General features: G+C 37.7%; 2 protein-coding genes across 3 annotated transcripts in view; one reads left to right on the top strand and one right to left on the bottom strand.

The window, feature by feature from the left end:
- Window positions 1–452: 452 nt before the first annotated feature.
- ccdc80l2 (coiled-coil domain containing 80 like 2) lies at window positions 453–5,456 on the bottom strand. The gene is made up of 7 exons (XM_059526226.1): window positions 3,850–5,456; window positions 3,595–3,751; window positions 3,059–3,192; window positions 2,823–2,980; window positions 2,636–2,739; window positions 2,215–2,295; window positions 453–2,135 (listed from the first exon to the last, which is right to left on the bottom strand). Exons 1-7 carry the CDS (start codon window positions 5,011–5,013, stop codon window positions 1,822–1,824), a joined length of 2,112 nt encoding a protein of 703 aa, XP_059382209.1. The 5' UTR covers window positions 5,014–5,456; the 3' UTR covers window positions 453–1,821.
- Window positions 5,457–7,066: 1,610 nt separating this feature from the next.
- LOC132117140 (NAD(P) transhydrogenase, mitochondrial-like) overlaps window positions 7,067–25,617 on the top strand; it is a 40,003-nt gene continuing 21,452 nt past the window's right edge. The window contains exons 1-12 of one of the 2 annotated variants that reach the window (XM_059526225.1): window positions 7,177–7,191; window positions 8,411–8,468; window positions 8,576–8,766; window positions 11,956–12,185; window positions 12,262–12,479; window positions 13,450–13,537; window positions 13,721–13,809; window positions 15,143–15,330; window positions 16,949–17,082; window positions 17,264–17,455; window positions 18,073–18,226; window positions 21,800–21,961. In XM_059526225.1, coding sequence (XP_059382208.1) covers window positions 8,619–8,766; window positions 11,956–12,185; window positions 12,262–12,479; window positions 13,450–13,537; window positions 13,721–13,809; window positions 15,143–15,330; window positions 16,949–17,082; window positions 17,264–17,455; window positions 18,073–18,226; window positions 21,800–21,961 — 1,603 coding nt within the window. In that variant the 5' untranslated portion in view covers window positions 7,177–7,191; window positions 8,411–8,468; window positions 8,576–8,618. Of the gene's footprint in view, window positions 7,192–8,410; window positions 8,469–8,575; window positions 8,767–11,955; window positions 12,186–12,261; window positions 12,480–13,449; window positions 13,538–13,720; window positions 13,810–15,142; window positions 15,331–16,948; window positions 17,083–17,263; window positions 17,456–18,072; window positions 18,227–21,799; window positions 21,962–25,617 lie in introns of both variants that reach the window. The other variant, XM_059526224.1, reaches the window with a different exon arrangement.

Below are 25,617 nucleotides of genomic sequence, written 5' to 3'. Positions count from 1 at the left end.
AATATTGGCTCATTTTGGATTTCATGAGAGCTACACATTCCAAAAAAGATGGGACAGGTAGCAATAAGAGGCCGGAAAAATGTTTAATGTACATATAATGAACAGCTGAACTTATTAGGTCAAATGGCAACATGATTGGGTATAAAAAGAGCCTCTCAGAGTGACAGTGTCTCTCAGAAGTCAAGATGGGCAGAGGATAAAATAGTGAAAACGAAAAATAGTGGAGCAATATCAGAAAGGAGTTTCTCAGAGAAAAAATGCAAAGAGTTTGAAGTTATCATCATCTACAGAGCATAATGTCATCCAAAGATTCAGAGAATCTGGAACAATCTCTGTGTGTAAGGGTCAAGACCAGAGAACTGTACTGGATGCCCGTGGTCTTCGGGCTCTTAGACGGCACTGCATCACATACAGGAATGCTACTGTAATGGATATCGCAACATGGGCTCAGGAATACTTCCAGAAAACACTGTCGGTGAACACAATTCACCGTGTCATTCGCCGTTGCCGGCTAAAACTCTATAGGTCAAAAAAGAAGCCATATCTAAACAAAATCCAGAAGCGCAGGAGTTTTCTCTGGGCCAAGGCTCATTTAAAATGGACTGTGGCAAAGCGGAAAACTGTTCTGTGGTCAGACGAATCAAAATTTTAAGTTCTTTTTTGGAAAACTGGGACGCCATGTCATCCAGACTAAAGAGGACAAGGACAACCCAAGTTGTTATCAGCGCTCGGTTCAGAAGCCTGCCTCTCTGATGGTATGGGGTTGCATGAGTGCGTGTGGTATGGGCAGCTTACACATCTGGAAAGGCACCATCAATGCTGAAAGGTATATCCAAGTTCTAGAACAACATATGCTCCCATCCAGACGTCGTCTCTTTCAGGGAAGACCTTGCACTTTCCAACATGACAATGCCAGACCACATACTGCATTAATTACAACATCATGGCTGTGTAGAAGAAGGATCCGGTTACTGAAATGGCAGGCCTGCAGCCCAGATCTTTCACCCATAGAAAACATTTGGCACATCATAAAGAGGAAGATGCGACAAAGAAGACCTAAGACAGTTGAGCAACTAGAAGCCTGTATTAGGCAAGAATGGGACAACATTCCTATTCCTAAACTTGAGCAATTTGTCTCCTCAGTCCCCAGACGTTTGCAGACTGTTATAAAAAGAGGAGGGGATGCCACAAAGTGGTAAACATGGCCTTGTCCCAACTTTTGAGATGTGTTGATGCCATGAAATTTAAAATCAACTTATTTTTCCCTTAAAATAATACATTTTCTCAGTTTTTACAATTTTCTCTAGATAAACATTTGATATGTCCTCTATGTTGTATTCTGAATAAAATATTGAAATTTGAAACTTCCACAACATTGCATTCTGTTTTTATTCACAAATTGTACAGTGTCCCAACTTTTTTGGAATCGGGTTCGTATATGTATGTATATGTATGTATGTGTGTATGTATATGTATATGTATGTATATACACACACACACATATATATGTGTGTGTGTGTGTGTGTGTATGCATATGTGTATATATATTTTCTACAGCTTAGAAATCTAGCCTTTAAAGTTAACAGCTTTAGTAAAAACTAGAATTGCACGCATGTCTTTTAGCTATAATTAAGCATCGTAGCATGTACAACTGAGTGCAAGGAAGTGAAATTTTACAGGACACAGCAAACAATAGGTAAGATAGCTGTATGAATTTCATACAAGTCCTAGAGGTAAAAATTTTGTATTACATAATATAGGGATGACAAATGCATGCCAAGTACACAATATGTATGTCTAATGTCTTTGTTGTGATGACTTTTAGTCCTCAGATCTGTGGTACAAGTAGCTGTCCTCTGTCTCTTCTGTGTAACCATGGTAAGTACCTGAATTCTCATCTGGACAGTGAATTCCAAGAGTTTTTTGCAGTTTCTGTTCCTGTTGTCGCAGTTCCATTGAGTCCACAAGGTCATAGATGCTTCCCAGGGACCACATTGGAGATGGGAACCAGGCCTTTACATCTCCGTCCTTACCCACCACCAGCATGCTGAAGTAGTCCCGGTTTATCTTCAGCTGATTTCTCAGACTCTCCACCACATCCTGTGAAAGCGTCTCCTTCTCGGGTTGACTTTTCCCTGTAGGTTAAAATAAATATTCTTCAGCCTTTCTATAATATTTGATGTTACTTGCAAGAAATTAAATTTAAAATCTCACCATTCAATGGAAAAAAATCCACTGTTCCTGAAGCTGTCGATCCAGAACCCATAATCTTCAACAAGGCAAAATGACGAATACCTGTCCATGTGGATTCAATTTTAGGTTAGGTTGCCATATGTACAGTATAATATATAATTTACTCTTTATAAAATAAAGGGTTCCAAAAAGGTGTTTTCTCAGTGATGGTTCCATAGAAGAACCATTTTGAGATTCCAAAAGAACATTTTAATAATCTAAAGAACCTATTTCCACTATAAAATAACCTTTTTTTTTTTTTGCAATGGAAATTAAAGTTTCTTCATGAAACCATTAATGCCCCTTAAAAAGACCCTTTATTTCTTAAGAGTGCATCACTGTTAATTTAATCATTTTTGAAGACATATCCTTAAAAGCTCAGAGAACATGAAGCATACAATACCCAGTGGACACTCCTGTCCATTAAGAGCCTGAAGCTGCTGATGGAATGAGAAGTCATCTACAGTAGGTGCTGAGATGATTAGAAGTCTACGTTTGGACATAAACCTGAAAATCCACGTAAGATAATCAGAACAGTTGGAATGAATTTTAATCATAGCTTAAAGCATTGGGAAACTCGAGGTGTTTACCTTTGAAGCGTGTTCTCCTCTTGATTGTTTATTTCTGCTTTAGAGCAGGGTGCTGGAAGTTTTCTCTCCTCTTCCTTCTCAGACTGACGTGATGGAAAGTTGTCAATGTAATCGAGTAAATCGGAAGGAGCTGTTGGCTTGTTGAAAACCCTATTAAGCTAAAACCACAAGATGTATGCCTTTGATTCGGTAGTCTTTAAAGTCACTGTGAATTAGGAGAAAATAAGTGTTCTTACGTTAGGCCTCAGGTCATAGTCAGTCAACACCACTGAGAAGTTTTTGGAGTCCAGCCCATATTCTCTGCGGATCTCACTGATTAACTCAGGGTTTCTGAACTTTTCTGGCAGGGATGCTTGTGGAGACTCGGAATCTGTTTCAAAAGAAGCAACATGCATTTTTACATTCAATTGTGTGACAGTAAACCCAACACTAATGCATAAGCTAGAACGATCTGAATGTACTAAATTTAAATGTTATTAACTACACAGCAAAACAAATATGACTCAATCACAAACAAATGGCTCTTGAGAGCTGGATTTTTTAAGGGAATCAAAAACATACAGTGCCAAGACATGTTCAAATCCTGAACAAATTATTCTTTTGAGCTGGTTCTTTTAAGTGAATCCATAACATACAACGTGACAAAAGTGGTTCAATTCATGAACAAATGGCTCTTTTGTGTGAACCCTGTATCAACACAGCCCTAATAATCTTCATAAACTTCACAAGTGGTTTATTGTATGTACAATGTGCAAAAAGGTTTATACATTACCTTGTTGGTAGTGTTGAATGTGTAGTGTAGGATTACGTTCTGAACCCATAATGGACAGCACTGAGACCTTTCTTTGGGAAAACTCGCAGCTATGTAGCTCATTATCATCTCTCTGTTTGATATATTGACTTGAGACATCACTTGGAGATGAAATGACCTATGCCACACAAAACAAAACAAAAAAACATAATCAGATAGACTCTTCCCAGGAGATCTACAAATATGTATGAATCTTTTTAGCAATCAAAATCTCACAAGAATTCTTCTTCTCCCTTTGAGGTTTTGCATGAATTCTTTAAGAGCTTCCTTTTCCTTATCATCTGCTTCTCGTTGTGACTTCCCCCTCCCTCCTTTCCCCTTTTTCTTCTTGGCATCCTTTCCTTTGCCTTTTTTTTTGGAGCTTGAATGGTCAATGGTTTGCTCTCCATTGAACTCCTCATTGAGGGTGTCAAAATGTAATTTTGCATCAACATGTGTTTTATCTGCTTCTGATACTTTTTTCATTTCTGTTTCTGGCTCTGGGTGTCTGTTACTATCTGGAGTTTTCTTCTGGTCATCGAGCTTCAGCCTCTCATTTCCACTAGATCCAGATTTGGAACCTGCTTTAGCTGATGCTTTGCTGTTGCCTGTCGTTTTACGGATGACGAATCGTGAACGTCCACTCAAAATATCTTGTACTTTGTTTCTCAGAGTTGCCTTTTTGTCAAGACGTGTCTTCTGTGTCAGGAAGATGGATGTGGTATTAACATGCTTCTGTGGACTGAAGGTCCTACGCTTGCCAGAACCCTGTTTCTTCACCACTAACCTCTTCTTTGTGATCTTGCATTTCACTGGTAACCCCTTTCTTGCGACCTTCTCCAACTTTCGCACTGGCAGCTGGTCGATGACCTCAAGAATGGCCTCAACGCGAACCGGGTAAGGAAATCTTTCACTAACCCTCATGTTCTTCTTCAGAATCAGCATGGAGAAGGTATGGTCCTCCAGTTCAAGGTAATGGAGAAGTTTGCTTACCATTTCAGAGCCCATAACCTCCACAGTGGCTTCTCCTAGCAAGGTTGTACGCTGGATTTTGCCTTCCATCATGGCATTCTGAATAATAGTGACGATGAGTGTGTCTCTCTCTGCCAAGCGACAGTTCAGTCCTTCAGACTCCTGGATCTGCTTCTCCATCATACGCAGATAGTTGTCACTGTGCGATGGTGCGGTGATCACCCACAGGCGGTGTTTCCCAGCAAAATCAGCCAAGAAGTCAGACTCCGATGGACTCTCGGGAGCTCCATCTGACCCAACGTCCTCCTTGGGAGTTGCATGGCCACTTTGATTCCTCACTTGGTATTTTTTCTTGCCTCCTTTTGCAGAAAGCACCGGGCTGTTGATCCAGTGCGCCAACAGAAGTAGAAAGATCCACAGACGAGACATATCGAGACTTCACACTCTCCACTAACCTACAGAGTGAAGAGGCAGAAAGAGAAACAGCAGCTTCTGGTTCACATTAGAGTTCGACCTTGTTACAGGAAACTCTTGGAATTTCTGTGCTTCAAAGCAATGGTGAGCTGTGTGGCATGCGGAGCAGCTTCTTGCGCCTCATAACTTTGTGTCTGCATGGAGGATGAGCTGTTGTAGGAGAATGAAAGGACAGGATGAAACCCAACCCCTTTACAACTTCACTGTGGCTTGATCTTAGTTGTCAACATTTACTTTGGCTATTGCTTTAGTCTACAATATTATTTCAGAGTGTATCTTGACAGTTTTAGTATGTTTTCGATATGGCAGTTTGAAAGAGTAACAGACATGTCTCAGTTCACTTTCGATGCGTCTGCAAAACAGACATCAAAACTATGATGATTAGGACCAGAACTCTCAAAATCTTACTGTATTTCTTATTGTGAGGCTAACTTACATGTAAATCTATACTTGTTTTTGTATCAAACTAAATAAAGTTTAAAGTCTAGGCTAGTATGACACTATAAATTTGCTTTCTTATTAGTAATTAGAAAGACATTTGCTTAGAGAAATGCATGTCCAACACACGTGATGTTAACCGCTAGGAAGTGAAAGAACAGGTTGAAAGTGTAAAGCTTACATGTTTCTAGATAAACTGAAGATAGCAAAGTTATTATTAATCAGGCTGACTGTAAAATAAGATATTATGTGTGATCCAAACATGAAATAAAACGTTAAATGTATTATCCCTTTGAAACAACCTTTTTACATAATCTTAATATACATACAAAAGCCTTCTTTTAACTAATGCATAGGATTTTTATTTAAACTTTTTTCTAGGTGTGAGAAGAATTGTGAGAAGTGGCTTTAGCAATCTGGGTTGGAGTTAATGGTTAACAGTCATGGTACACACATTCCACAAAGGGATTTAGTTGAACAGAAACATATGAGAAACACAAGGGAAACTTCAAACAGCACCAGCCGGTACTGATAGAATATATGGAAACGGTCTATTCAATGCAAAAGGTTGTTTAATTAGATTTTTTTTACATGTATTTTATAGGACTTTTTAACATATTGATTTGTTTTCTCTTTTTTTTATGACCGAGTGTTTATTATTTTTATTGCTATGCTGTTAACTACCTTGAGTTTCACCCATTTTAAATTTTTTATGGGTTAAAAAAAAGCAGGAAATTGTCAGGCTAAAAACATAATCAGGTTAAAAATGATGTGGTTTGTGGTCTTTAACCCGATTGTTGCTTGTGAACAGACTTGTAATTGCACAGTGTACGTTGCAGCAAAAAAAATCAAGAGCCTGGTCATCTGAAGCTCCTTTCTCAAAATTTCTCTTTTTGTTCCTTTTTTTTTTTCTTGGTGAGTTCAGTAAGTAATATTTGTCAAATACCGCCCTCTGCTAGACATCTCGGTAAATCAAAAAATGTGCCATCCCATAGCCTATAAGAGGTTAAATATTCCTGCGTTTCCAAAATAACAATAAAAAAATAATGTATTGAAATAAGTATTTTATTTTTAATAAAGTAGTTTATATTTAACTTATTGGTTGCTTGCTCATTCATTTATTTACTTATCTCAAAATATACCATATTTTGTTCTGGTAGACAGCGAATCCTATTATTTCTTAATTGTTAAATAGACAACAAATAAACAACAACAACAAACACTTGGTCAGCATTGAAATAATGAAATCAAATAAAATGTAAATATACATTAAATTTGAAAATTAAAAAGCTGGTCAAAATGTTTGAAACAGAAAACATGTTCATTTATTCACGGTTAAACAATAACTGTGGTAACTATTTTGTTGGTAAATATGGTTACCTTGATGCAATTTTACAACTCCCATTACATCAAAGTTTATCCCAGTTTTGTATCTCACCTGAATGAAAGGCAAGTGTTCGAAATCGTGTGTTTATGCCTAGATTGTGTCTATTCAAAAGATAAACTAATGTCTGTCTGGTAAATCTGGATAAAAAACGCCCACAGCACGTGACTGATTCACGTGCATTGATGGACGGCGGAATGAAAGCGCAGGAATGGCGCAGATAGGGCTGAGCGCGAGTGCTTCCGGGTGGCGGCTGTAAGCTGTGCGTGCCCGCTTTCAAAGGTCGCTCATTGATGCCCTGTCTCGACTCGGTGAGAATTTCATTCTTCATTATCGATCTCCGCCACCTTGTCATTTGATCGCAATAAATGCATTAGGGCATGTGTTGCTTTGATCTCTAAATGCAAACGACAGCCTGCAGTTATTGTTTCTGCTTAACTAACAAGCTAACGGTAACGTTAGTGTATTAGGAGAAGAAATGAAGGGAAATGAGCGCTTGTGCCCGCCTTCTGTCGGCTCACCGAGCCCGAAGCCGCATTGCTCTTACGAAAATAAGCCATGCAAATTTAAAATTTATGTGTTTATAAATGTATGCGGAAATGCTGCGTTGCTTGTGCCATTGAGCTGTTTGAATGAATGACTTTTGCATTGCCCAAAAACACCGTTATTTCATATGCTTATCCCCCTCATCGTACGTGTTAAATATAATTATCTGAACTTTGTATTTTTTTAAAGTTAATGCACGTTGCCCCACACCTGACCTCTGTGCTTCCTCTGGTCCGCTGACGTGGTGCTGGACTCAGATTGTAGTTGGCACGATAATCCAACAAGCAGATCCAGGAGTCTGTGCACACGTTTAATTAAATCGGTGATTTGATTGTTTCCTTCGCCTTCATGCATGCATAACTACCGCACTGCTTTCATGTGTGGGATGGATCTATAAAAAAAAATTGGAAAATTACACAGATGTCTACTGGTGTATAAATGGAAACTGTGTATTACTTGCACATTTTATGAATACACAACATTTTGGGTGTCCCTTGCCTATTTGTAACACCCATTTTGTTCTGAGACCTATTAGATATGTTTAAGTATTTGTTAAAATATCTGTAACGCTTCTACCCGAGATGTTTTGGCCAGAATGTCCGTTTCTACATTGTATGCATTTAGCAGACGCTTTTATCCATGGCGACTTACAAAATATTAAAAGAATTTAACAGTAAAAATGTTTTTTATTAGAATAGTGTTTTTCAATATTACAAAATAAACAAAACAAGATTCTTTGAAAGGAATTTAAATTGATCAAAAAACTACAAAACAATATTTATTTGCACGATGTTCCTTAATGATTCTTTTTGTGTATTCTGTATATTCTGGAGATAACTCTTGCAGACAGTGTTTATGGTGACCATAAAGGACCTGTAAGGCCTCCTGCTACTGTGTGACCTGCGCTGTCCCACTCAGAAAAAACCTTATCACTTTCATATCCGATAGTTCTTACCTAAACAAATACACTTCTGCACATTTCAGTGTTTGCCTTCGTGTGACCTTGACTGATTCACCCTGTGGAATAATTGTCACCTTGGAGGTGGGTCAACATCTGAGCTGCAGTGACTGGGACAGAGTGGAGCATTATGGGATAGGTCAGCTGGCTTACTTTTCTCCTCTCTCTCTCTCTCTCCCCCTCACATGTAGGAGGAGGGCCGTTCTGACTGCACAGCTCCTCCTTGCGTCTCCGATGGCGAGTCTTCTGCGCGTGGTAGCCACCAGCTGTTCCAGCCCTCTGTTCTCCGGGCTGGCCTGTGCTAAGAGTGTCCGGACGGTGAAGACACCATGCGTGCGGTTCTTTAGGACCCATCAAGTCCTCTCTCGCCTCGCTAGTCCAGGTAACGGTCCTGGAATATTGAGTTGAGATGTATAACACATTCTGTTTTAGTAATTGGTATGACATTAAGGTGGTTGAGGACATTAAATCACGTTTTTTCCCCTCAGTAAGTCTTTGAGTATGTTTTGCTGGTGCTTATCCATAAACATAACTTATTTTGCCCCAGCAGATTTAGTTTTAAAGTATAACAAAAGCGAATGAAACATTCCCAAACATGTGACCCTCAAGGTCAGTGTGTGCCTCCCGTGTTTTTTCTGCCACTATTACCTGCATTGAAGGTCTTAGGATATGAATGAGTGTACTGTAAGTGACCTGTGGAGCCTACTGGCTGCCTGGATATAGCGTTTGTTGGAGACCTGCCATTATTGGCAGACGGTTTTTTTGAGAGGGGGAAGAATGGTAATGACAGCTGAGGCAGGTTATTTCTGGCAGTGTGTCAGCTGAGGAACCAGGACTGTGGCACAGCTCGTGCGGGAGAGTGCCTGCTGGGAAAAGAAACACATGTCTGTGGTGACTGCCAGAATTCACTGTGTTTTTGGGCCTTGTATATTAACTTTGTTTCCATTTAAGTCTGGAAATGTGGGGGAAAAAACACTTGAAATGCTTAGTAATTATTTTATATTTATTTATTTATTTATTGACACAGTACTGTTCAAAGGTTTATGGTCAGTAGGGATGGGAAGGTATGAAAATTTAATATCACGATTATAGTGACTAAAATTATCACGATTATCAATATTATCACGGTTTTGTTGAAACGAGATGAAAGTGTTCAAAAATAGTTGATGCTCACACTGAAAACATTTCAGCAAGTTTTATATTTAATAATCAACAAACAACTAATAAAACAAGCAACTCTATGCACTTAATTTAAAGAAAGATTAAATTCTGTGGCATTTCCTTCCTTACAATGAAAAGTGTAGAAGCATAGAAAAGCATAGAAAAGTCACTGACTTTCGCCATTCCTTCTCGAAAAAAAAAAAAAAAAACATTGTGCGCTGCGCTTGCGTCAGACTGTTGCTGGCTGGACATGATTTAATAGTGAGTTATTAAAACCGCGATAATCAAACACGGTTTTAATGATAATTCATTTTTAAATGATATTACTAACCTTCAGCACATTTTATCACGGTTATCAATAAAACCGGTTATCGTCCCATCCCTAATGGTCAGTATGATATTTTTAATTTTTTTTTTGAAAAAATGGACTTATGCTAACCAAGGCTACATTTGATAAAAAAATACAGTAAAAATATTTAAAAATGCAACTTATTCTTATTCAGTGTCACGTGATCCTTCAGAAATCATTCTAATATGTTAGAAAAATGTCATTACCATCAGTTTTGATCAGATGATTGTGTCATAAAAAGTAGATATTTTTTCAATTAAATAAAATCTTACTGAGCCCAGACTTTAAACAGTAGTGTGTGATTGTCTAAAATTTTTTTATTATAAAGCTGTATCACGATTAGCCAGATTTGACATTGGCATTATGCTCTTGAATAGTCTCTTGTTTTCAACAACCACAACAAAGTTAATTGCCCTTGCATATGCCAGAAAGCAAAACCCTTAATTTGTCCTGTTGTTTTTAATCAAGTAGTTTTAAATAAGCAATGTAAAACTTGAACCTGGTGACATAAAGTGGCCTCAAAACATATTTAGCAACTATAAATTGAATTGCATTTGATAACAAAATATCAAAGTAATGCAGGTTTGCAGAGAGCAAAAGGAAATCAAAATCACCCGTTGATATCTAATGCAGTGACATTCATTAATTATTTCATATTTACATATGGCTGAAGTGTCCAAATACTTTTGGAGTTGTCTTTGCTCTTTATGGTTCAGTGTGTCTGCCTCCGGGCAGTGATTCACGTGAGCTTATGTTGTTGTTATCTATAGATCAGGCCTGTGGTGGAATTTTCCACAAGCGAACTCTTGCTACCAACAGCAGAACATGACTTGGATGACTTCTTGATGCATATTCAGCCTGTCTAGACCACATGTTGTTTGCACATCTTTTACAGACCAAAACACATAAAGTGAAGCTGTGCATAAAAATTCAACTTGATTTACTTTATTACACGTCCTAAAACCCATCCGTACTCTGTTTTACAGCTTGAATTCTCAGTTATATTTTTGAAATTGACTGCAAAATTGGAGCTGTTGCAAAGTCCAAAAGACTTGTCTTACTGTAAAAATACACTTACACGAATCTTCCAGAGACCTCATGGACCTAAAGACCATTACAAAGGTCTCGAAGGTTTTACACATTTCTTTTAAACTGCCCTTTGGCCTTTATGAACTGCTTCACCAGTTGTTAGTCTGACTCTTATCTTTATTATACTGCTTTTCTCTTTGACCTATTCTTGAGTTGAAAATGGAGAGTCTGCACGGTTAGAAATGTTCTAATGAAATACTGGCTATGAGAGCAGCTTTTCACACTTCACTTTGTTTCTGTGGTTTTTGTTTCTCTAAACAGAAAATATATAGTCTGAGGATTGAGTCAAATTTCTTGTGATTCTTTAAAATGTTCACCTTTATAATCATCTACAAGTTAGTTCCTGCTAGTGTTGTAATTTTGGAATAAGAATATCAAATTTTCAGAATTTTTATTCTAAAGAATTTGTACATTTTATGGCATAAAATTAATATTAATTAACGCTAATACAATTCAGAATCTTTTTGTTTGTTTAAAGAAATATGTATAGTGTATAATGTATGAATGTGAAAAAAATACATGTTAAATACTTTAGATTTAAATCTACTTAATTACTGTATCCTTATCTAATTTAAGTATTAGATTAAGTATTATTTTTATTAGATATTTTTACAATATCAAAAATAAATAAAATCTTTATATAATTGGTTTAATGAAATAACTTATGTCCTTATAAATAAAATAGCATTTATTTATAATTAATTTTATTTTAAAATAAAATGTGAATTTTTTTTTTTTTTATTGTCTACCAATTTATTTAATGAAGTTTTAAGTCTAAAACATGGACTCCGATACCAGCATTTTTCATAATACCTTGAAAGCTATTTGTTATCATTCCCATTTATTTCAATAACAGTTGCACTGCTGGTGCAGGACCCACCCTTCGAACTTATACATTTGACACAAACACTTAATAATATGTTCCTCTCCAGACTCTGCTTGATTCCGTAATTCTCTTTTTCTTTCTTTCAGGCATTCCATACAAACAGCTGACTGTCGGCGTTCCCAAGGAAATCTTTCAGAATGAGCGTCGAGTGGCCATCTCTCCAGCCGGAGTGGAAGCTCTCATTAAGCAGGGCTTTAATGTGGTGGTGGAGTCTGGTGCAGGAGAGTCTGCCAAGTTCTCAGATGACATGTATACAAAAGCAGGAGCCGCCATCAAGGATTCCAAAGATGTCTTTGCATTGGATGTTCTGCTTAAGGTACTGTTAGATTAATTTGTTACCTTCACTTAATGTGTCATCATCAGCACTCATTCTCTCCGGCCGTTCGCCACAGGTGCGTGCCCCCATGTTGAACTCCGCTCTGGGAGTTCATGAGGCCGACCTCATGAGTGAAGGAGCCACTCTCGTCAGTTTCATCTATCCCGCTCAGAACCCTGAGCTGATGGACCGCTTGTCCCAGTGCAAAGCCACCGTCCTGGCCATGGACCAGGTGCCCCGTGTTACTATTGCTCAGGGTTATGACGCCCTCAGTTCCATGGCCAACATTGCTGGGTAAGGCAGTCTATTGTGTTAAATAATGAAAATACTACGACTAATAATAGTGCTTATTTTTAATTTAAGGCAAGACTCTACAGACAAAACCACTGTTTTTCTTTCAGATTATTTTTATTAAAACATCCGAAATACACATTTCATTACACTTTATGGAGTTACGCATGTAGAATTAAATAATACATTGCTTTAAAGGTTATTTATTTTACTTTACTAAACTTTATTTATTGATTTATTATTTTTTTGTTAAAATTAATACATCTAAAATACACTTCATTACGCTTTATCAATTTACTAATGTAGAATTCAATTACAATACATTGCTTTAAAGGCTATGTATTTAATTTTATAATTTTCTTTTTTATTAATGAATTTTTTTTTATTAATAAAACATACAAAATATACACATTTCAATACACTTTCTTTTTATGTATGTAGATTTCAATGACAATAAATTGCTTTAAAGGCAATTTTCTTTTTTTCTTTTATTTGTTGCTGTTTTTTTTCTGATTTAGAAAGGATCCAATTCCCGTCTGTAAACCTTAAGCACAAATTTGTAGAAATAAACAAAATGATTTTCAACATGGCATTTTACAATAAGTTTTTTTATTTATTTAAATCAGATAATTCCTTATTTGCATATTTAAAGATAGTTAAGATCTAATAATAAAACGTTTAATACAGAATGTAATGTCCTGTAATCATTTGAAGTAAGTTTAAAACATTACCATATTCACCTGTGGTGTCTTGCCTAAATGTATTCTTGTGTATTTTTTTTTATTTATTCTTATTTTTAATGGGAAATACAAGACAAATAATCATACTTCACAGGCCTGTGTGCTATGACCCGTTTACCTAAATCTTGAATGTCATTAGTGTCAACAAATGTGAGATTTGTGGCCAGCGTGAAGTGTCTTGATTCCTGCCTCATCAACAGCTGTGACTGATGTGCATCTTTTTTTCTTGGCAGTTATAAAGCCGTGGTCCTGGCAGCCAACAACTTTGGCCGCTTCTTTACTGGTCAGATCACAGCCGCGGGGAAGGTTCCTCCTGCTAAGGTATGCTTGGCATAACCGCACACGCGTCCGGAGGGGTTTTTATTTGAGTTTGCTTTTTTCATTGCCATACACTTCTCACATTAGGTATTGGATGAAGTTATTAGCACTGTTCATACCTTCCCAAATTAGATTTTTCTGTTTATTTCAAAGTTTGAATTGTAAAAAGGCTGTTCTCTTTGGCAGGTGTTGATAATCGGAGGTGGAGTGGCTGGGCTGGCCGCTGCTGGCTCTGCCCGTGCTATGGGTGCCATTGTCAGGGGTTTTGACACCAGGTACTGAAGTACTTTTGTTCTTTGATTTAATAAATCGGAAAAAAAATAACAGTATTTTTGGCAAAATGGGAATCTTTTCTAACAATATAAGCGTTTACTATCACTTTTTATCCATTTAACATATCCTTGCTGAATAAATGTATTTTTTTTTAAAAGAAAATATATACTGACCCCAAACTTTTGAATAGTAAAAAATAAATAAAAAAATAAACACTTTTCTTTTTAAGGTTTATCTGTCAAAGAATCCTTGAAGATTCACAGGTCCCCAAAAAAGCAGCACAGCTGTTTCCAACACTAATAATTAATCAGCATATTAGACTGATTTCTGAAGCATCCTGTGACACTGAATACTAAAGTAATGATTCAACTTTGCTTCACAAGAATAAATTCTATATAATAATTTAAGTATATTAAAATGGAGAACTGTTATTTTAAATTGCAATGATATTTCACAAAATTCCTGTTTCTGTATATTTGATCAAATAGCTACAGCCTTAATGAGCATAATCTTCTTTAAAAAGCAAATCTTACTGATCCCAAACTTTTGAATGGCTTTTTTGAATGAAGTGTGTATACTGTATGTAGGTGGCATCATAAAAATCTCCACTCTAGTTTTTTTTTGTTTCAAATCAAGTTTCCATTTTCTTTTCGATCTCTAATCAATTGTTATTTGTCTAATTAACATGATGTTCGGCAAGTGTTCGAGGATACAGGAGAGACTGATTTACAGATGTTATTAATCATTTGTGTTGCTAGGGGGCGCCTTAACATCCTTAGAACCACATTGCGCTGTTCATAGTTTACCACAACCTTTATCACAATTGCCAAATGTGAGTTATAACACTTGTTCCTTTTTCCATTAATTGACCCTGATGATTCTCGCTTGCAGCTAAATATTGTGTATTTTCCCCCTTTTTTAATCTGACAGATGCTCTTTTATTTCCAATTTTTGTCAGTATTTATAAATTGAGTTTTGAGTCACTGTTCCGCTCTAGTTTAGATTTATGATGTTTGTTTTATCTGAAAGTAATTTTTCCCCCCACGTTTTTTCCAAAAACAAGGACATAAAAAGGTCTTGTGCAATAAAACAGTGATGTCACAGCTAATCCTGCCAAAATGGTTTGAAATGTACAGATAAAAAAAAAAGAGGCTACATTTTACTATGATTTAAGATTAAGATCTTACAGTGTGAGCCAAGTTTGGTGACTTTAGTTAGAATTCACATCCTTTCTTTACTTTGAAATGTTATCTGCTTGAGGGATTCCATCAGTGTCAGTTCCAGCGAGCTTCCTCTCGGTGGCAGTGGTGTATTAGTCTTGTCCTCTTCTTCCAGAGAGGCCGCACTGGAGCAGTTCAAGTCCCTGGGTGCCGAGCCCCTGGAGGTGGACATGAAGGAGTCAGGAGAAGGCCAGGGCGGTTACGCTAAGGAGATGTCCAAGGAGTTCATCGAGGCAGAGATGAAGCTGTTTGCCAAGCAGTGTTTGGATGTTGACATCATTATCACTACTGCGCTTATCCCCGGTACGCACACCTCCCTGTTCTTCTCATCTTTCGCTTTTTTTTGTTTTTTTGTTTTTCATCTCATGCCCTCTTTGGCATGTACTCTTACAGGTAATTAGTCTTAGGGTGTTTGCACATGCTCTTATTTTTCCATTTGACTTTTTAAAGGAAGAGTTCAGCCAGAAATTTAGATTTTACTCTTTATTTACTCAGCGTTATGTTGTTACAAACCAATGTGCTGTATTTTTTCTTTCTTTGAAATGCATGCAAGAATCTTTTCAGAAGGCCTAAAGAGCATATTTAATTAATCCATATGTCTCTGTATTGGCTATATTCTAAGCCTTGTGAAGGTTTATGAAAGCTTTAGTCAGAATCGACTAGTTTCCTTCATTTCACCTTTACTGTTTTCTCCACAATGAAATATGATGTCCAACCTGTTATTGATGTCTAACCTGCATCATAGACGCAGAGGTAAATCACCGCTGGTAATATGGCTGTTTGTTTGTTTATTTTATTTATTAATGAATCGATCAGACTATTCATAAGCGAAGATAGAAAAATGTGAAAAAAGTACAGTCTGTAATTTTCACAAAAGCCCTGGAGCTGTTGAAAGACTTACTGAGAAATAAAAAGGAATATCTTTGTGCAGATGGCAAGGGGAAATAAAACATGCATCACTACTATCATTTTAATGATACAAAGCTGTTTGAAAATTCATGAAATTAATATTTAAGAGCTGCAGCAGAGGTGAAGCTTATTGCGTTACTTAATTCTGGTCTCTGTCACAAATCTATTGTTTGATTTCAAGAGACTTAGAATATAGCGAACAAAACTTGTTGACCTCATTTTATGGGGCTTTTATCGTGCCTTCTTGTCTGTTTTGGAGCTTGTCGGTCTCTAGTCATGATGAACTGGAGAAAAACATGATTCTTAAAAAAAAAAAATTATTTGTCAAATTTAGGTTTGCAGTTGACAATTTTTTTGTAACTGTGATCCTTGTTTATCTCAGGATCCTTAAGTTGATACTTGCATGACTTTTGCTGGAATTTGAAAAGAGAAACGGATTACCTGACATAACTAATTACATACAGCATAATTACCGATTTAACAGCTCTGCTTCATGTTAATTTGAAGCATGTCTTGTCTTAGTCTTCATGACTGAAAGCTAATAAAAATCAGGCGTCTGTAACGCGTCTATAATGTTTTTGAAGTTTCCTGAATTACATGAGGGTTGTTTTGTGTCGCTCTTGCTGTAGATCGGCAGAGTTTTTTCCAGTTTTGTTGCTTGTTCGGTACCGCTGGCATGTGAAGTCAGTTCCTGTGACTCTTGCATGCTTGTGCACACTCCTGGTGTCACTCCAATGTTATTTTATTTCCATTCCCGAAGCCATGGAGCCACCGGTTAGACTTTTGTACACTAAATACCTGGCAGTTTTTAGCATGCTCAGATTGGTCAGATGCATGCAGTCTGTTCCACTTTTATCAGAGTAGCGTTTTTCTTTTAAAACCAACAAGCCGCAAAACAGCTTATCAGTATATTAGGTTTCACGGATAAAAGGCACATCAGAGGAGTCTTATTAAATGCATATCAGTCATGGTTTTGGTTTACCAGTCTCACTGTGCTGAAATTATTATGCAGGTCGGAAGGCCCCTGTGCTGATTACTAAGGAAATGGTGGAGAGCATGAAAGATGGTTCAGTGGTGGTGGACCTGGCTGCAGAAGCTGGGGGCAACATTGAGACCACGGTTCCTGGAGAACTCTCCGTTCACAAAGTGAGTACACTGCAACAGAACAACAACTTGGAGGCCTTGCATGTGTTTGCCAGGAACATTCAGGGGTCAATAAGGCATTTATTGCATAAAAAGCATAAAAAATCTTACCAGCCGAAATCTTTTGAATGTGGTGTATGTATATGTCTTGTTTCTTTAAATGTGTTTCTGTACTTTCCTGTAGGGTGTGATCCACGTTGGTTACACTGATCTTCCCAGTCGCCTCCCGACTCAGGCCAGCACATTATACTCTAACAACATCATCAAACTCATCCGTGCCATCAGCCCGGACAAGGAAGTTTTTCATTTTGACGTCAAAAACGAGTTTGATTACGGCACAATGGACCATGTCATCCGAGGCTCAGTAGTTATGCAGGTAAACTTTTATTTCATTTTCTTTTTTTAGGAGGACATATAAACAATATTAATTGTGTTGCATGTCATAGGTCACATCCTAAATCAGTAAAACATTTCAAGTATATACAAAATGTCACACTCAAACATCTAGCAAAATCAAGCTTTAAAAAAAAAACTTTATTAAAATTGTATGTGTGCAAAGTTGGACAAGCCGACATATCCCTTTGAGATTTGGCATTGACTGGTATAAGGACAAATATTAAAATAAATAACATAATATTAACAACTCTTTTTTTCATATTGGTTGTGTATGTGTAATTGAAACTAGTAAATTTAATCCATTTTGGAATACCATAATATTGGTGACATAAGCATCAAAGTTGTTTGTGGACTTGTCGTGCGTGTGTTCTCCATGGAAACACTAAAGTTTAACAAATACAAAAGTTTGGCCTGCATAAGATGATGTTTTATCCAGTCTGGCTGTTGACCTAAAATGAGTTTGACACTCCTGAGCTAAAGGATGTGAACCGTTTGAAATTTATGACTCATTATCTCTATGGCACTCATTTAGTTTTCAAGGAGTTGAGTTGTGGTGTTACTTGAATTCTGGCTCTTTCTCTGTCTGTCTGTCTGCAGGACGGAAAAGTGCTTTTCCCTGCACCACAACCTAACAACGTCCCAGTGGCAGCACCTCCAAAACAAAAGAGTATCCAGGAGCTGGAGAAGGAAAAGGCAGCTGCCATCTCGCCGTTTAGAGCCACCCTCACCACGGCTGGGGTCTACAGTGGAGGTAAATCACAGTCCGGCTGCCCTCCCTGCCTTCCTCTTCCCACCGGATCTTTCCTGGTCCCCCCTGGGGTTAATATGAAAGCAGCTCCCTGTGTGTTTTAAGAGAAGGAGACTGCTGCATTGGTGGTCTCTGACATTGAATTATGTTAATAAGGTTGCTTTGTACATTTCAAGCGGCCCCCCTTTATTGCCTTTGAGATTAATCTGATTTTTATTTTCTTCCTTTTTATCCACTTAACAATCTGCATTGCTAAGAAATTCCAAAAATAGCAGCTCCCCTGTTTGACCGCTTTGTCCCAAGATGTGATTAGACTCCAATGCCCCGCTTAACTAAACGGCACACAAATGAATTCTATTGGTTGCAGACGCCTGAGGACCACTTGTGTGAGGAGAGGCAACTTTGGCTTCATATCAAAGCGCTCACTTCCTCACTCAGACAAGCCACAAATACAACTCGCACGTAAATAAACACCGGCTGATAAACAAACATGCAAATGAGATCTTCCCTTCCCTTTCATGGTTTTCCTGTATCTGTATGAGCTTAGGTAAAGGGAATCCTGACTTGCTCGGAAGGCCGAAATCACTGCCTTTTTAAATCACGATTGGTCACCTAATTGCGGCAAAAGTTGTTTTGTTTTCCACATCATCTTGGCCCGTTCTGGCATCTGAATGCCAGGAACCTGGGATGATAAAAGGGTAGTTGTGTTGCTCCTTCCCTCCTGCTGTGTATGTCTGTCATGGCATGGTGTTGATGTTTTCTTACTCACAAATGGCAAATGGCTGGTCTGTGAGTTGGTAATACCAAAAGGCCTATTATTAAGACCACTGGCAATAATAATTTATGATATAATATTATAAAAATAAATATGAAGTATTTGTTATTTATTCATTTATAAATAAATTAGTGCTACAAAACGATTAATCGTGATTAATCACGATTATTCGCAAACGAAATAAGTTTTTGTTTACATTAGTGTTGGGCGATATGGTCATTTTTCAAATCATCATATCGTCAGCCCGTGAGATCGACGATACACAATATTACCGAGCATGGGTGGAGCAAGAGAGAGACTCTTTGTTCTTGTCATAGCATAACTATTTGGTGTTTTAAACCGCGCAGGTGCCAAGAGAGAGCCTATGGAGTCACCAATAATCAAAAAAAAAATTACTTTCAAACATACTGAATGATTTAACTAACGTTAAATATAAAAATACTGTATTTAAAACAGCTAGTTCATACATAGTCGGACGCAACTGTCATATAGCACGTCCGCATCTGCACAGGGAAGTTATCAGTCTAAATGTTCTGCAAAACCAGTCAACGGTGAAAATCAATAGCAGATTTCATTTAAAGTCCAACAGTTAAACACTAATATTGGGCATAAACGAACATTTAAATATAAAGTATTTAAAACAGGTAAGTTGATATATTTGTAGTAAAGTTGAATTGAACTGATGCATCAGTCATACAGCGCTCCGGACCGCGCACCTCATGACGAGCTTGACGCACCACCACAGAAACAAGAATGAGATGCATTCTAACATAACTGTGGCATTAAACTCAGTTAGTGAGGGCTCGTTTAATATATTGCACATACAGTATATAGGCCGTTCAGATTACTTGTTAAAGTGCAATGAAATACCTTATATCTGCAGACGATGTACGTCTGTTTGTGGATGGAGACTTTGTAACGGCCAAAACTATGTATTTTGCATGCATCACATTATAGTGCGGTGTGCATGAAAATAATAACAAGGCGGCAGATTGAACTTATTATCCATAGTGGTTCTCACGTAGTCCTTCTACGTCATCACCACATAGTGTGTTTTATAAGTTAAGTGATCAGTCTTTAAGAAAAGGACTACGTGAGAACCATGCACTATGGATGATAAATTCGCTCTGCCGCCTTGTTAATTATTTTGTCTTTACTTTATTTGTGACACCAAGAAAGAGTTAATCTCTCATGTATGAGAAGAGTGCGTTGCCGTATACCAGCCATTAAATGTGTGGGACACCAACTCGACGTTTTCTATCTCTTTCATTTCATGGATTTAACGAATTATCCGAGTCAAAGCGTTACAACTTCACCGACTACATGCTCTAATCCTCCTGCGCGTGCGAGGTGTGTATGTGAAATGCGGGCAGTGAAATTAAGTGAAATAGCTGGGCAGTTTAAAAGCCGAATTATAATAAGCAGCCTAATAAAAATAAAAGTAATAGTTATTATTATTATTATAATCTAATACATTAATAGGAAAATGAGCCTAATATCGTCTTGATTATCGACAGAGAATTCTGCTTATGTCGATATCTCTGACGATCGTCGATACACTATACTATCGTTTATCGGCACAACCCTAGTTTACATATGAAGAATTTGGTTCCAAAATGCAATAAATCCATTTTGATTAATATGACTAAAAATGTGTTTTCTTTACCAAGAAAGTGGCAAGATGAAAACCAGTCATCGCTTCCAAAATTAATTCAACGGGTCATCTTGTTAATGCTATAAATTTAATTGCAGCGATTAAAATTTCATCGTGAAAATGAACAATATCACATTATGAAAATGAACAATATCACATTAGACCACAGAAATTCCAAAATGACATTTCCCTTACATTCAACTTCCAAAAGTGCATTCATCTTTGAGATGTAACATTCATTTAGTTGACTAGTGCTATGTGCTGTATTAACAAAAACGTAAATGGCATTAATAAAAACACTAACACTGACAAGCTATGCAATATTGTGTCCATAATTAAATGGCATCCCTTTTTTGAACACTATATAGTGTAGCTTGTCAGTGATCTACGGCTCGGTGTATTAAATGCATCTGAATAATTTCCATCTGAAAGCACGTGATGGAGATTTGCCGGTACTAATAATCACAGAACCCGCTTTACTGCAGAGATGCAGATGTCAATCACATGCTATTTATTTATTTATTCATGCAGCCCTTGTTTGTTGATCACAAAGTACAAAGTAGATGAGGAAAACTAGGATGCCTCATGACACCGGGTGTACTCAAAGCGCCTCCTTTACTGACTAGAGTGCGTGGAATTGTGGGCTGTGATTGGTTGTTACTGTTTATAGTGCGTGGAATGGTGCGCTGTTATTGGTTAAGCATATATACTGCAAAAAAGGGAGGCTGACATTTGTCACGGCTTCGGGGAAAAAAGGGGGAAAACATGACTCTGCTAATATCGCATTTTGTGTAAAATAAAAAATTGACACTTTCGTTTTGGAACCAAACTCTTCAGATGTATGTGTTATGTGTATATTAATTATGTATATATAAATACACATACATACAGTATAATTGTTCTTTTATATTACACAAATATTTAATATATAAACATACCATTTTCTTAAATACATACATGCATGTTTTTGTATTTATATATATATATATATATATATATATATATATATATATATATATATATATATAATACACACACACTATGTACACACACATATTATGTAAACAAAAAAAATCGTGATTAATCGTTCGTGATTAATGTAACATTTAAACAAACATATAATGTTTGACATCTTATTTCTACTCAGGTCTGGCTTCAGCGATTGGTCTTGGGTTGTGTGCTCCCAATGCTGCTTTCCCTCAGATGGTTACAACTTTTGGCCTGGCAGGAATCGTGGGATACCACACTGTATGGGGCGTCACTCCTGCTCTGCACTCCCCACTTATGTCCGTAACAAATGCCATTTCTGGTAAGTTAGCAAATCAAAGTGTACAACCAAAGTGAAAGTAATAGCTAAACTTGCACCCCCCTGCCCTTGATGCATTTTGTTGTATTCTTGAGCATCAGTAAATGTTTTCACCTTTTGTAATAGTTGTATATGAGTCCCTCAGTTGTCCTCAGTGTGAAAATATGGAGCTCAAAATCATAGTTTCACTTTTGGAAAGGGTGCAGGTGGTGGTGGAAAAACCAAAGAATGTGCAAGAGTTGGAGGATGTTTCTGAAGAACTGCTCAGGACAAACAAGAGACTCATGAACAATTATCACAAAATATAAAAACAGTTGTGGATCACCCAGGAAATGACACGCAGTATTAAGATTCAAGGGTACAGTATGTAAACTTAAATGGGCTCATTTTTTTATCTATCTATCTATAATTTCTATCTATCTTTCTATCTATTTAAATTTCTGTTGCAGGATCGAACTTTTTCTCAAGCACTGGTCATCAAAGTGCTTTTTCTTCATCTGGGTTTGCCCTTTAGCCACAGAGGGCTCTCAAGTGGGTGTGAATTACCCATTTGCTTTAATGGGCAGAAACTGTCACCTAATTTTTACTTTTTTTCTTCCAGCCCTTGAGTTAGCGTCTGTGATGGGCCAACGTAGCCCACCCGTTAAGTGCCGAATTCAGCTCTTCATTAGTCTAGACTCAAGGTCCCAGGGTTCAGCGGCCTTCAGAAGGCCACGGCGTCATCAGCCAGGCAGATCAAGGATGCTTCTGTGCTTCATTAAGCTTTTTTTCATTTCTCTCAGCAGGCTGAGAAACCAGGAAAGGTTTCATTGTTTTTAACACCACCGAGTCCTTGGTGGTCTGCATTAAAGAGTCCTTTATGTCAAGCGAGCTATAAACTTCACATCAAGAGTGTGGGGAATCAACTGAAGCAATTAGTTTGCCTCGACCTACTGCACACTTCCTGTGAATTACTCTATTAGTCTTTTAGAGACAGTCTCTTGCTTTTCTTTGTCGTATTTGAGTATGCGGTGTTCCATATTTGACACTTACTGAACTGTGTCTTTCACAGGCCTGGAAATGTGAGCGACTTGGAATTCTCTTCTTTCGGTGCCAGAAGTAATGAAGCTTTCACAAAAGTGACCGAGACGTTAAGCCACTAATGTGGAATTTTTCTTTCTCATTGAAAGTGTGGGAGAATTTTTCCAGAAGCATAAAGTTACTCTTTTGCTCCTGGTGGAGTAGAGTTCCTCTCTTGCTCTTTAATCTACCTGAAACTGGTGAATCAGAATGACTCCGCATTGCTTGATATGAACGTTTGAACATCACCTGGTCCATGGAATGTTTACTGATGAACTTGGGCTATTAGATTTTGGTTTTGGGTCCATTTGGGTGATGTGGTGGTGACCTAATGGATGTGTCATTGCTTAAATCAGCCAAACATCTCGTCGCTTTATTCTCCATGATCACAGAAAGTCTGAAATATTATCCAGCCATTAGAACAACAGCAATCCATTTGTGGATTTCGAGCAGACTCCGGCATCTTTCATATTCATCCAAGGGTTTTATTTTACAGATATCCAGACTTTTGCATGTCTAGGGGTGTGTGTGTGTAGCAGTTCGTGCCTGCGTAGGTTTACAAATCGTCTGTTGCGTTTCCTGCAGTGTTGTGGTAGCGTGCTCTTGTCCTGTGAGCTGGTCTGTGATCAATTGTTACTTCAGAATTACAAAGTGAGAGGAAATGCTTACCAACAGTTACACACTCCATTGACTTAAGATACCGCTAACTATCAGGGCCACCTCAGGTTTGGTCAGTCGAGTCGATGCCGCGGAAGCATTTGAAAACGATTAAAGAGGTGATGGTTATCAGATTTCCCTTGGGGATGCCAGTGTTGTCCTCTTTAATTCCTGATCAAAATGAGTTACAAACGACTTGTTTTGAGCACTGAGTGCTGTGCCGGCATCAAGCATTTTATGTAAGATTTCTAGTGGAATTGTGCTTTATTAGAGGGGGGGGGGTGATTGTTTATCCATATATGCTTTATTAGTTAGCATGGATGTAATGATTACATCTGGCTCAAATTCTGATGAAATGCAAATTTTTAGTAAATAAATTGTAGAAGCTGTTATCCGCATCTGTATTGTAAAAAAAATTATATATATATATATATATATATATATAATAAAATAAAATATAATAAAATAAAATATAATATAATATAATATAATATAATATAATATAATATAATAAAAATATATAATTTTTATTTTATTTTTTAATTATGTATTCCATTCAAAATAAGTGGTGTATTCTGATAATATGGTGTAGGCACCATGTTATAATAATAATAATAATAATAATAATAAATATATAATAACAATAATAAAAATAATAAATAATAATAATAAAAATATATATTTTTAATTAAAATCTATAAAAAAAAAAAATTTTTTATACATTCTTTCAGTCGTTCAAAATAAGTGGCGTATCTCATGGAATGCTATTTACTGCAGTCAGTGTATATTGCTAATCTCTCTGTAAAGATATTAACCCTTCGTAATCATCGGGAAGGAGGAGGCGGGAACCGGCGGACAATCAAACAACATTTTAATAATTTAAAATAAACACAAAACAGCGCACCAGCCCCTCACGGACGACTGATGCGCACAAATAAAATGAAACCAAAACACAACTAAAAGCCCAGGCCTGGTCCTCTCTCGTCCTTCACTGTCGTCGCTCCAGTTTTATATCCTTCCATCTCCTCCGTGGGCCTCGAGACCAGTGGGTCGAACAGGTGTAGCTCATCTCCAATCACTCCACCGGCCTCGCTCCCATGTCCCCCGGCCCTCTCCCGAGGGTACTCCCGAGACTGCGCTCTACCTCCCTTCGGGGGGGACCGCTCACGGGGACCTGCGGGAACCTGGGGGTAGGACAGGCGAGGCGAGAGAAAAGGAGATGGAAGGAGGAGCGACAGAGACGAGAGAGGGGAGAGAGGAGAAAAAAAAAAAAAAAAAATCCGGTTCCCAGACGCGTAGCGAGCTCGCCCGTCCCCGGCAACTCGCTCCAGCCCACCGCCTCGAGCGTCAATGGCGGCACACTCCTCGCCTGCTCGTTGGCACCGCAAATTCACCACAGCGGCGAGGGATCTTCAGCAGCGCGTCCCTCCTTCTCCCGGGTTTCGGCACCACTGTAACGATAAAACCTTTCATATTCATCCGGAAGGAGGAGGCGGGAACCGGCGGACAATCAAATAACATTTAATTTCAAAATAAACACAAAACAGCGCACCAGCCCCTCACGGACGACTGGTGCGCACAAAATAAAACCAAAACACAACTAAAATCCCAGGCCTGGTCCTCTCTCGTCCTTCACTGTCGTCGCTCCATTTTTATATCCTTCCATCTCCTCCGTGGGCCTCGAGACCGCTGGGTCGAACAGGTGTAGCTCATCTCCAATCACTCCACCGGCCTCGCTCCCATGTCCCCCGGCCCCGCCCCACTCGTCACACTCTCATTGTAGTTTAGTAGCTGTTATCTGCACCCAATTTTAAGAAATAACTATAAATTCTCAATTTAAGGCAAAAATAAAAATAACTTCTAATTAAATATTTAAATCAATTTTATGTATTTATTTTAAGAATTTTATGTCAAGAACTACATTATCTGAATTGAAAGCATTT

The sequence above is a fragment of the Carassius carassius genome, chromosome 36 (assembly GCF_963082965.1).
Source record: "Carassius carassius chromosome 36, fCarCar2.1, whole genome shotgun sequence".
NCBI classification, from domain to species: Eukaryota; Metazoa; Chordata; class Actinopteri; order Cypriniformes; family Cyprinidae; genus Carassius; species Carassius carassius.
Note: the sequence above shows the minus strand (reverse complement) of the source record. Positions and strands in the feature narration are given on the sequence as shown.